This window comes from Tasmannia lanceolata, unplaced genomic scaffold, assembly GCF_043159265.1.
Source record: "Tasmannia lanceolata isolate RefF3 unplaced genomic scaffold, GAP_Taslan_0.1 ptg000012l, whole genome shotgun sequence".
Taxonomy (NCBI): Eukaryota; Viridiplantae; Streptophyta; class Magnoliopsida; order Canellales; family Winteraceae; genus Tasmannia; species Tasmannia lanceolata.
In genome coordinates this window covers 6,477,707-6,491,274 of record NW_027518689.1, presented here as the reverse complement: position 1 = coordinate 6,491,274, position 13,568 = coordinate 6,477,707, and the positions used below count along the sequence as shown (strand labels likewise).

The 13,568-nt window shown below is 36.0% G+C and overlaps 1 protein-coding gene across 3 annotated transcripts in view; it reads left to right on the top strand.

The window, feature by feature from the left end:
- D2HGDH (FAD-linked oxidases family protein) overlaps positions 1-13,568 on the top strand; it is a 106,239-nt gene that overhangs the window by 54,785 nt on the left and 37,886 nt on the right. For all 3 annotated transcript variants that reach the window (XM_077391695.1, XM_077391694.1, XM_077391696.1), the window contains exon 5: positions 11,369-11,439. In XM_077391695.1, the coding sequence (XP_077247810.1) occupies positions 11,369-11,439 (71 nt within the window). The remainder of the gene's footprint in view (positions 1-11,368; positions 11,440-13,568) is intronic.

Below are 13,568 nucleotides of genomic sequence, written 5' to 3'. Positions count from 1 at the left end.
GACAGAAAATTCCCAAGTCGCTTGGAGCGGGTTCCGGAGGAGCTTCTCATCGAAATGCCAGACTTTTTAATTCAACATATCTTGGACGAATTGGAGAAGTGTGCGGCTTAGGTGTCCTGGATATGGGCTATATCCACGATCGGCGTTGGTTTGAAAGGTAGTTTTTTGTTAAGACTGGATTTTTGTCTGGATCTTTCTACTTTACAATTTGTTCACTGAAGGTTTGGAAGTAAGAGCAGGTGTGGCATATCTGAAGGTTGTAAAGGATGAAGGAAGAGAAGTTACTGTATTTTGCTTTGTTTTTCCCGTCTTACTTTCTCCTGGTATAGGGTATGCCTGAACCAGCTTGATATTTTGTAATACAGGGCGGGACTCTTGGTCCCTGCTGTAATTCTGTAAGCCCAAGGGTTCCCATGGGTTCAATCATTCACCTTACCTTCTTGTTTTGATGATAGCAAACCTTAATTGATTAGTCTTTATGGACTGATGTGTTGCTTTGAGAAGTTGTGTTATATACAGGATTTTCATGTCATAATTGCCATTACACAACTCTTCTCAACGCACGGCTTGTGGATCAAGAAGCAAAGGAACCAAGAGCTTGCTCCTACACTGAAGACATCCTCATTTGAAGATGTTCAAGTCAAGAAGCTCGAACATGAAGATCCCACAAGTTGCCTAGCAAGTGTCAAGTAAGAAGCTTGGAGATGAACATGCCATAGTGGCACCTCATGTACCTTTCAACCTGCACTGAAGATTGGAGGAGAAGTCACAAGAGCCAAATCAGTTGAAGAAGTTCACTCACAAGCTGAAGAAGTCCAAGGAAGTGCAAAGGAGCAAAGACATTCCAAAAAGACTCAACGGTATACACCTTTAGAATGTATTTGGAGTCCTCTTGATTTTATTTTTAAATGCACTTTCAAAAGGTTTTCAAATGGTTTTCATACGTAACATTTTATATCTTTGGAAACCATACACACACTCAAAAATGTGTTTGAAAACCTAGGACTAAAGCCCAAAGACCATGGCCCAAAATCCCTGACTTTTTAATGTTAAAATGGATTTTCAAACAGTACTGGTAAACCGGGGTTATCCCGGGCGACTGCGACAAGCTTTCTGGAATTCCAGCACTTGCGGAAAAAGAGCGGGCCGGTCGACCGCGGATATGTTTATGTTTCAAACAGAAACAATCCAGCATGGTTTGGGCGGGCGACCGCGCGTGGGTCGGTTGACCGGGATAGGTTTTGTGAGCCGAATTTTTGAGCAAACACGTAGCCCTCGCCGGACGACCGCCATGGGCCGGTCGACCGCGATGGTAAGAAATTTGAAAATAAAAAAAGGCGTCCGATAGGGGCTGGCGCCCGCGGTTGCTCTATCAACTGCGACGGTCGAGCAAACTAGCCGTTGGAGCTTTCGCATGTTGACTTTTTCAACCCTGTTTTTTACAGTTTTACCCCCAAGTGGTCATATTTTCAAATGAGCTATATATACATCATAAAAACTTATCTAAACAAGCTTTTGAACATTTGAGAAAGATCAAATCCCATTTCTTTGAGCTTCAACTTTTTAAATCAAAAGCAAGAACCTCCTTTAGCTTGTATTTCCACATTCTATCAAGAGGCACTCCATAGGGCTTTTATTTGCTTATTTTTTTTGAGTGATTGTGAGCTATACAACTTTGTAATTAGCTTATTAAGAGGCATTGAGTGTTTTTCATTTTCTTTTGTTCTTCATTGAGGGTCTCCTCTTCGGCCCGTTAAGAATTGTGAAGACATTGTGAGGGTCTCCTCTTCGGCCCGTTAAGAAAAGTGAAGACATCGTGAGGGTCTCCAATTCGGCCCGTTAACAAAGGTGAATCATGTAAGAGGGTGTGTCCCCTTCCAAGGCTTTGTCCCCTTTGAAGTTGGAGTTGGGTGTACAGCTTGGAGATTCGCCATTGAAGAATCTCATCTTTAGTGGAGTACCCCAAGGAGAGCAACTTGGAAGAGTGGAGTAGGTCTTGTGAATGACCGAACCACTATAAATCTTGTGCCTTGTGGATGCTTCTTCTTCTCCTTCTCTTTGCACGTGTGGTGATTGGTAAACTCTAACCCTAACTTGTATTTATGCTTTTAATTGAACAAGGGTTAGTAAATGTGCTTGATTGAAATGTCTAAACCCTAGCTTTCATTAATATGTTTATTTGAACAAGGGTTAGACTAATTAGTGCTTAATTAGTGGATTAACTTTTAATCTTCCACCGAATCCAGCCCTAAATTTTTAATTGACCAATTCACCCCCTCTTGGGTTGTCACACTTGGATTTCAAATTCTAATATCAATGAAATATGTCATCTTTCAATAAAAAAATTATACGATTGAAGAAGATTTTACATGGTATCAGAGCCAACGTGATCAAACTACAAGGATGGAATTTAAACATGGAGGGTGGATCCTCTCTGACATTATTATCTACAGTCTATTCCTCTTCTGTCTGAGTTCTATAGATTTGTGCTTAATAGACATATGTATATATAATCTACAGTTATTTCCCCTTGTATGGTATTAGCTGATTGGTTAGATGGTAAACCTTAAAGTTAAAAGCTACTCAATTGGTGCTTTTAGCCTTCTTACTAGTTAAGAGGGAGATTGTACCTTAATCTTAATTGAAACATCTAATTTCTTTGGCTTCTAGCCAACATCTTAACCATGATAAGCCATATGTGCCTTGTTTGTTATAATATATATATTGCATGCACATATTTAGGGGGAGCATGGATTGCTAGGTTGTCATCTCGTTTAGTATCATATGACTACCTATAACAATCATGCATTAGTAGCCCAAGGGTTGTTTGTCAATCATTCACCCCAAAATCTCTTGGTGCTTGTGTGTTAGGACAACACTTTGGATTCATACCATGTATGAGTCTCTAACAAAGGGGGAGCAAGACATGAAAATATGTGTCCTTTCTATCTTGTCATATGTAGGTTGATATGGGTATCACACTACATTTGATGAGTTCACTCATATGGAGCTTTATTGCTTAATAAGTATGGTAGTTGGGATTTGTCTTATGCTTACATTTTGAGATCATCTCTCATTTGTGATAAAATCCCTTAGCTTATGCCTCAGTGCCATATCTTCTTAGGCTTTATACTTATCTTGGATGGACTCATATGGTATCATCATTTCCAATGATAAGTATCTTGTTCTAGAGTTTGAAAAATCTCTAGAACTCTCCTTCATAGGACAGTGCTTGAGATGATCATCTCATTGCCTATGAAGTAGTCTCTTATTATGTGCTCTTAAAGTGAAGAACATCTTTCATCATGATAAGATCCAATGGCTATACATTTACAGTCATATCTATAGCCATTGTGTATTGTCATGCCTTGCCCTATAGGTTTTATCAAAGGCTAATGACAATTGTTTGAGGGAGAACTGATTCTTTGGGGTGACAAATTATCTTTCTTAATATCCTTGAGTTTGTCATGTCCCATTGCTCATCAGCTTGCTTGTCTGCGAAAGAAAAGACCAATTTAGATAATTGGTTCTTCGCAGCTCGTCTAAGGTACTTGTCTCTCTTCATCATGCCAGATGTAATAATATGGTAGATGTACACAAATTTTTCTCTGTCCAATCCTAGCTCTTTCCACAGTGAAGGATGAACAGAGACAAAGAAAATTGATGATTCATCATAAAGGCTAGCATGTGCATTTCCTGAATCCTTTTAAGGATGATCTTTTGATTGAGAGAGAAAGAGTTAAGACAAGTACACAGTCCCTCAAACCAGGGAGATTGTTAAGGATGCCAACATTATGGACAAGGATGAAAAGATCAAGCTTTGATCGAAGTTCTTCTAAACTTTCATCAGTAGTCTTGTATCTCAATCGTTTCCCTCTTAGAGAGTCATTCCGTAACTCATTTGACAGAGTCGAAAGGCTTTGCGTGAGAGCTCTAACTATATGAAGAGTATTGCAGAGCTCATCTAAATTATTTTGAAAAAGAGTTCCGGAAAGGATGATGCGCAGTTCAGTTTTACTTTAGAGAGATTTCCAAATGCCACTTTTATCATCTCAAGAAGTAACAAACCTGCCATTTCCAAGAGGATTTTTAATCATGTCCAAGGCTTCCTTAACAACCTTCCGAGCAAGGTATATGCTTATCATTCATTATGCCTAACTTTTATAAGCATAATCTTTGCAGTTTCATGGGTCATAGAAGTGCTTTACAGTAATTTACTTCGTCTATGCCCATCCTCAAACATAGATGTGCCTTACACTTGCATTTCACATGTCTATGTTTGTTTGTTCTTATCATGTATGGTTCACTTTAGACATCTCATACACATGATAAGTTCTTTGGGAGAGTAATCATGGTACTATACCTTGAGCTTTAATTGCTGAATCTCTTCCATTTTTGGTTCATGTATAAGGAGCCTCATCTTGTTCTATCATATGTATACATGACCTTCCTTTGTCATGGATGAGTCTTGGACTTAAATTTTCTATTCTTATATCCATGTGCATTTTTGTATCAGACTATATTCATCTCTATATCTTTTGTCTGATACTTCTCCATTCCCATTTTGAATGCAAAAATCTTGTTGAATGGATTAATAATAAATGGTTAAAGGTGTTAGCCCAAATCAATTGTCCTATGTGCCTTACACTAACTGCATTTAGTATTCTTGCACATAGTCAATGGGAGCTCTTGCATTCTAGGGATAAGCGATTTGCAAACTCGTAAGTTATATTATAGTTTAGAGCATATTCGTACTCTGGAAGCTTGCTAGAAAGATCATGGCCCAAAATCCCTGAGTTTTTAATGTTAAAATGGATTTTCAAACAGGGCCGGTCAACCGGGGTTATCCCAGGCGACCGCGGCAAGCTTGCTAGAATTCCAGCACTTGCGGAAAAAGAGCGGGCCGGTCGACCGGGTTAGGCCGGGCGACCACAGATATGTTTCTGTTTCAAACAGAAACAATCCAGCATGGTTTGGGTGGGCGACCGCCGTGGGTCGGTCGACCGAGAAAGGTTTTGTGAGCCGAATTTTTGAGCAAACAGGTAGCCTTCGCTGGGCAACCGCTATGGGCCGGTCGACCGCGACGGTAAGAAATTTGAAAATAAAAAAGGGCTCCCGATAGAGGCGGGCGACCGCGACGGTATGGCAAACTAGCTGTTGGGGCTTTCGCAAGTTGACTTTTTCAACCCTGTTTACCCCCAAATGGTCATATTTTCAAATGAGCTATATATACATCATTAAAACCTATAAACAAGCTTTTGAACATTTGAGAAAGATCAAATCCCATTTCTTTGAGCTTCAACTTTTTAAATCAAAAGCAAAAATCTCTTTGAGCTTATATTTCTACATTCTATCTAGAGGCACTCCATAGGGCTTTTATTTGCTTATTTTCTTGGAGTGATTGTGAACTATACAACTTTGTAATCCGCCTATCAAGAGGCATTGAGTTTTTTTCATTTTCTTTTGTTCTTCATTGAGGGTCTTCTCTTCTACCCGTTAAGAAAAGTGAAGACGTGGTGAGGGTCTCCTCTTCGGGCCGTTAAGAAAAGTGAAGACATGGTGAGGGTCTCCGATTCGGTCCGTTAACAAAGGTGAATCATGTAAGAGGGTGTGTCCCCTCGAAAGGCTTCGTGCAGAAAGTGTTTGTTCCCTTTGAAGTTGGAGGAGTTGGGTGGGTGTACGGCTTGGAGATTCACCATTGAAGAATCTCATCTTTAGTGGAGTACCTCAAGGAGAACAACTTGGAAGAGTGGAGTAGGTCTTGTGATAGACCGAACCACTATAAATCATGTGCCTTGTGGATGCTTCTTCTTCTTCTTCTCTTTGCACGTGTGGTGATTAGTAAACTCTAACCCTAACTTGTATTTATGCTTTTAATTGAACAAGGGTTAGTAAATGTACTTGATTGAAATGTCTAAACCCTGGCTTTCATTAATATGTTTATTTGAACAAGGGTTAGACTAATTAAGGCTTAATTAGTGGATTAACTTTTAATCTTCCACCTAATCAAGCCCTAAATTTTTAATTGACCAATTGACCCCCCTCTTGGGTTGTCACACTTGGATTTCAAATTCGAATATCAATGAAATATGTCGTCTTTCAATAAAAAATTCTACGATTGAAGAAGATTTTACATGGTATCAGAGCCAGCGTGATCAAACTACAAGGATGGAATTTAACCATGGAGGGTGGGACCTCTCTCTCTCTCCTCATCATCATCACCTATTCTTTCTTTTTCTTTTCCCATATGTTTGGAAACCCTAATACCCTCTTTTCTTTAATTTTAAATGATTTCTTTCTCCATGATTTTTTCAAAAATCATCGTATTAGTCTCACATCTTTACTGTCCACTTCATCTTTAACCTTTTCGTTTAACCTTTTCAACTTGTTTATCCCTCGTAAGGTTTTCCCTCACCCCTCACTTTGCTAAAGTGCACTCTACTTAATGCTCACATTAGCACATACTTAGGCGAGGATTCAATATAAAAGACGGTTACTCAAAAATGCCCCATTTCGTTCGAACAAACCCTGTCGTCACTTTCTCCTTTCAAAACCTAGGGTTTTGTAACACCCGAAAACTTTATTTTATGTTTATAAAAACCTTGTTATTAATACCACAAAAGTTATAAATTTTTTTATGCCTAATCTAAACCTAATTGCTTTATTTCTTAAAAAGGGACTTAAGGGGTATTTTGGGGTTAGTTAAAGTTAGCGAGAATGTACCTTTTGGTAGAACCTCTAAATATTAATCGTGGTCCCCCAACTCCCAAAAAATTGGGCGTATTCCCAATCCTCCAATAAAATAGCCGCCCACTCTAATCTTGGAGTGGGTACGACAATATTTTCTTTCCTGCCTCTCTCACCCAAGAAGTGGGCCCATCTTGGGTAGATATTATCAACTTTAGAAAAAAAAGAAAAAGTTTAGAAATCGAAAAGATTTAGTAAAGCCATCTTAAATAGGATTGTTTTTCTAAAAATTAGAAGTTAGTATTTAAGTAATCTAATAAAAATAAGGAAGTTATACTAAAATATTTGGAAATTCTAATCGTGCACAACTCCCAAAAAGGGAGACGTGCGCACGATTTTCCTCTCCATTCCTCTTTTGGGCGTCAACTTGTGGGCCCATTAGATTAAACAAAATCCTATTGATCATTTATTCAACAATAAAAGAAAGGGGTGACATATCTTAGAGGCTAAGTAACCGTAAAGATTAGAAGGAGTGAGGGATTTTAATTTAACAAAATTGGGAAACCAATCAAAAGACAAAAAAAAAAATATAGTTGGGACTCTCTCTCCCACGTCCAAAATTTTGGACGCCCAAGAGAGAGAGAGAATTGAGAAAAAAAAAGAACAGAGAGGAAAGAGAAGTGGTGGCTGGTCGTCTTGGGCTTCTGAAACATTGAGAGCTTCATCATCCGAGTAAATACTTCTTTCATGCTTCTTGTTTTCATAGTAATTGAATCGAAATTTTTGGGCTTTATGTCAACAGTTGATGCCATCATATAGATCGAAGGGATTTTTATCGGTCTAGTAGTATTAGTTGAATGCTTTTATGTTAATCGAATGGATTTTTAAACGGTCTTTATTTCATCAGTGAAGGTTCTTTTACAAAACAGTGCGTGAGCATATAGTTTCGAATAAATTTTTTATATATTATGAATTTTTGAGTGTATAACTGTAAGTATCTGATAATCTTTTCAATACGTTATTTTTATGAACTTTTAAATCAAATGATTTTATATTACAAACATTTTTTTAGTCATTTGATCTAATAATTTCCTATGCACTAGTGTATTTCGACTACTCTTTTGGGTTAAATAATTTTATTTACAGGTCTTGATTTTTGACAGACCTAGTGGATCAAATGATTTTATATGCATTATCTATCCCATGTACCTGTCATATATATATATATATATAAATATATATATATATATATATATATATATACACACATATATATCTGTGTATGCGTATCTTTCGTCTTGTCATCAGGACCAAACGATTTTTTTTGTATGAAATAATTGATTTTCGACAATCTTTCAGATCAAACGAGTTTAGTTATATGTATATTTATATATATATATATATATATGTATCTATGTATTTGTTGTCTGATTCACTTAAGTATCGATGTACGTCTAGATGTTTGACTTTTCATCAGTTTGTGTGAACAAATTCATTTTATGTACGTATCCAGTGTCTCTGTCTATTTTGTGTAATTTAATAGGATAAAAATGATTTTTATGTGTTTTCCTTTTATGTCAGTTCTATACATATATGAATAGAACAAACAAATTTTGTGTATATCTCAATTAGCTATCAGTTCTATGTACCTAAGTGGAAGAAAATGATTTTTTTGGGTATCTTCTTAACTTCGTTAGTGCATTGGAAATGAGATAATAGACATGGTACATAAGTCGTATGTAGTAAAGAAAAAGAAAAATGATTTTTAATATAAGCAATGTTACCAGTACACTATGGGCATCGAGGAAAATTTAATTGATGGTATGTTCAAAATAGTTAATCTCTATAAGTATCAAGATGAAAATTTTGCTTGACTTTGTCTTACACCTGTTGAATATCCATGTGGGGTCAAATAAAAATTTCGTAAGGGTTTCGAGTCCACCAGTTGAGTGATCATGATTGATCAAATAAAATATATAGATAGTTTTGTATTCAACAGACCTTAGTGTATATAGCTATTTATATTGTAGTCTTGACATCTTTTCAATCCAACAGTCCTACATAGTTATAGCAAAACAGTCCAGATCTGGGCATTCCATGAACATACTTTTAACCCCCAACCCAGCCCAGATTTAATGGACACTTACGTGTATGTTTGGAGGGTGGAAATCATTCTTGAGTTAGGGAAATTTAAGAACAAGGACTATTGGAAATTGACACCGCTCCAATCGTGAATATGATTACAGGAGCATCGCGTTTCTCATCTACGACAGAATTTCTCTCCTTAATCCGGAACTTCCATAAGCCGAGGCAGGTGATAGCTAAACTTTGTTTGTATGGACTTTCAATTCTTGCAATAGGGATGGTGAGGTATTCTAGTTGTATTTTCTTTCTAAGTTGTATTTCTGGTTAATGCTTGTAGTTTTATACTTCATGTGTTTTCGAACGTAATTTGAATGTAAATTGATAAGTACCAAATTGGTTGCTATCTCAATAACACGAAAGATTTGAAGAAAAAAAGTAGGGATATAGAAAACTATTCAAAGAGGAAATAGGGAAGGGTGATGGGAGACCATTGAGTCATCCCCGAAATTAAGGAAAAGGATAATGAAAGTGTATACAACTTGGGAGAACTGCGCAACCCCTCGTTGATGTTGGAATCCTATGGAGACTACGAGTCCTTAGGCGGTATGATCTATCGTAATAAGACCACACGGAACCGACCGTGTCGGCGAAGGCAACAAGCTAGTTGGGAGCCGGAGTGCCTTGGGTTAAGAATTCGTAACGATTAAGTTGAACTGATATGTTGTCTTTTGCTTTTTATACCAGTTGTATCTATGTCATGTTTTCTCTAAATTAACTTCTCTTATTTCTTTTGTAGAATTTTTTTATAAATCATTGTTATGGAAAAATTGTAATTGTTCAAGTTATTCTATTTTTCAGTTGTTAAATATTGATCTTGAACTGTTGTTCGATTTGAAATTTTATACTTGCCTCGTTTTCTATCGACCTGCTATTGACCCACATTTTTCCCCAGGATTAGAAGACTTAAGCGTAGGAGCGTTTGCCAAGGAGGATGTCTAGAAGCGTAGGAGAAATAAAGGATCGAATAAATAAAGGAGACGATACTTTTCGTCGATGCCTTCAGTTATTTTAAGTTTTCTTGAGTTGGATATGATTAATTTATTTGAGACTTTGAATAGATAGATTACCTTGGGAGTTTTAGTTAAATCAATTGTAGTGGCCCAATTTATGTTATTGGAATAAGAATTTATGGTTTATTTATTATTCAAGTAATTGTTTAAAAAAAAAAAAATTTCTATTGTGGTTGTTAGCGACCCAGTTACGGAAATTGGGTCGTTACATACAGGTTTCCTCTTCTCTCATTCTTGAGATTTCTTTACCGTTGTCTTTAATTTCTCTTGTTTCTTCCCTCATTAATCTTTGCATCCCTTCTATTTCTTTCCCTTTTATTCTCTTACTAATTCTCCCACAATCATCCATAATTACATTTTTTGTCTATTACATAAGTTACTCTTTTGTTACCCTTCTTCCTTATGTGTTATGTATTTCCTCTACCAATTTTTCCATTTTCTTCACATGACATCTTTCTCTTCTTTAATTCTATCTGCTTGTATCAGGATCCAAAGAAAGTAAATGAGAAAAGTAAAGGGAGTACCTCATGAAGAGAAACATATCCTAGAGCCAAAGGAAGTTGTAACCAAGAGTCAAGACCATTCCTCAATGCCTCTCTCCCTGGGGTTGACTCAGTGAAATTTTATTTAATCAATTATTGTACCTGTTATTCCATCCCTTGTCAGTTTCTTGCTTCCAGAATTTTATCACCTTCTCAGCGATTAACTGCTAAAGCAGGTCCGTGTCATTCTGGTTATATGCCGCACTACACTTCCTTTTATCGCTATGTGCGCAATCCTATGCTTTCCTGGTATCACTTAAATTTGTCGCTTCTTTGGGTTGGTTCACCTAGCTTATCACATTGGCTTTGATACTAGCAAGTTTTTTTTCCCAAAAAACTAAAAAAGTTACCAATGACTTTTGAAGATCTACTTCTTTTCAGAAGTGAACTCTGTCCACACTCCACACTGTGTGAGCTATATCCTTGAAAGGAGCGTTAAGAATTAATGAATTGTACACACCCCTAATCATGTAAGGGCAACTGATTCGAATCAGTTATGAACTCGCTCTGAGTTCCTATTATTGTGTTGTATGGTTGATTCAAGTCGTTATTCTAAGAACAGAACTGATACATGTGTTTCTGAGTTACTAATATGATGATGGATCCGAGGATTCTGGATGAATGGAGTATGGCTGATTCGACTCTGTATTCTAAGATTATAGTTTTTTTTTTAAGTTGTTCTAAGATTATAGTTGATACATGCATTTTTCTTTTTCTTTTGTATTTTCACGAGCTAAAAGTTGCATTACATTTATTCGTTGTTTTTTTCAACTATTTTCCACAGGATCTCGAATATGCTAACTATGATCTTAGCATTTTCTTAGTATAAACAAGAACCTTTACTCTTTGTAACACCATCCCATGAGGTATATGTATCATTTGGTTTTGTAAAATTTTCACCACTCAACTCCTCTAAATGCATGGTTGCATTGTTGTAGCTGGATTTTCCTCTATGGGATGTTTATGTTAGATAGTTTTTTTCAGGTTAGTGGTATACTTGTATGTGAAGCGGGATGCATATTGGAGAATTTAGATTCCTTCCTGGCAAACCAAGGGTAACTGTCTAGTACGTCTACTTTTCTTAATTTTAGGGCCTGGTATTTGTTATTGACAACTGAAAGTTCTATGATGATTTATTGGATAAGAATATCTTTATCATATGCTTGATCATTAGGGATTAAAATACTTAATGCATAAAATACTTGATCATGAGGAATTAAAATACTCTCCTGATTGATTTTACTATTGTACAAGAAATTATTAGGGTCGTGTCGAATCAGGGTGGCTCTGTTTCATTCCTGGAACATATTGTACATATTCTGTGTAGGTATATGCTGAACATGTTTTTTTTGTTTTTGTAATTCTCCAATAAATTTTACTTATATGAGTCAGCTTCTTAAATTTGTTCCCCAGTTTTTAAGTTTCCGTGTCTCCTTGTGATGGCTAGTGCTATCTTACCCTGATTTTATCATTTTTGAAGCAGTGCCCTTCTTCACCATATATGAGTTACTGTGACCAGCTGACAATGCTTTTTTTCCTTTTGACATTCTCCAATAAATTTTACTTATAAATTTCCGTTTTTCCTTGTGATGGCTAGTGCTATATTACCCTGATTATATTACCATAACCAGTCCAAATGACTGACTTTCAGTTTTCTTCTAAGGTTGCTAACTTTCCGAGTTTCAACAAAATTGGGGTTATATACCTTGGATTCTTTTGCTTGGGTCAGTCATCTAACAATTTCAAGTGGACCAAAAAGATTCAGCGTAATGCGACTTCTTACAACAGTTTTCTTATTTTTTTATTAGCATTTAATAATTGATTACACTAATCATTCCAGTAGGGCATCGAGTTATTTTATCATCTGTTTCTAATTTATGCATATTCATCTTCAACCTGTTTAGATGGATGGCTGGTTTGGATTTTTTTTTTTGGGAATGGTAATGGGCCTAATGGCTGATTTGGAGTTCAGCATTTAGGATTCAATGATGTTATTAACCCTTTATCAGTTCCTTGCATTGTTTGAGAAATTATCAGATTTTTAAGTTCATTTTTATTTTGCTCGACTGGAATGTAGCATAATTTACTTCCTTATTTCTCTCTTCCAAAGAAGGTCAATTATTAACAGCATATTTCTTTGCCCTCATTAAAATTCTGCTCTTACTGACCAATTTCTATGCTACATAAAAATTCTAGGTCACAAAGATATATAATTTTATTGCCATTTCAAGAAAAAAGATATATAATTTTAATCAAGATGTTGCTTCTATTCCCAATTTCTCTGGGAATAGAAGCAACATGGATTGTGATTTCAACAAACTGATTATGAACCATAAGTTCTGATACCAATTCATTTCTTAGATCCTGAAAAAACCCCATGAAAGATATTGGATTTCAAAGCTCTTTCGAGACTAAAATAGTTATATTATTTATTACCTTAACAATATTTTTTTTCCAGAAAATGCATGATAATAATTCCTTTCTTTCCGAATAAACCAGAAATGCTAATCTACAATATGAAGCAATCAGGTTTCGATGGTTAATATTTTTAAACCTATGAACAGACCAATGGGTCTAAAGCTCCAACAAGACTAATGATTCGAAATTCCATATATAGCTTCTACATTCCTTTTGGAATGAAACCTATGAACGAAGTATTGAAGGCTTCAACAATGAGGTGAAAAAAAGATGCATCACCAACATTATGTCAACCTCAATGCCATCCTTCTCAAAACATTACCAAGAAGCCATCTGGTCCTCGAACCTTATCCTTTCGAAAGCTTCTCATAGATACTTACAAAAAGGGATTTCCATCTACAGAAAGGGGAAATCCCCATAACTCAATGGAAAATCCTGCCATTAAGATGAAAAGATATTACAGACTTCTTTCACCATTCCTTGGCTTCGTATGATTAACTTTCCACATATATATTTTTTGGAATATATATATATATATATATATATATATATATATATATATTTTTTTTTTTTTGAAATGGTTTTTGGAATATTTTCTTCCTACCCCATAAGTAGCAGTTTATGAGAAAATTCTGAATCATGCCGCCAACTTCAAGCCACAATGTCATATTTCTCTAAAGCTAAAATATTTCTTCTTGCTTTAATTGAATTGTAGAAATTCTCAATATTAGATGAAGGGGAAGTCTTGTCCTCCTTATTTAAAAGG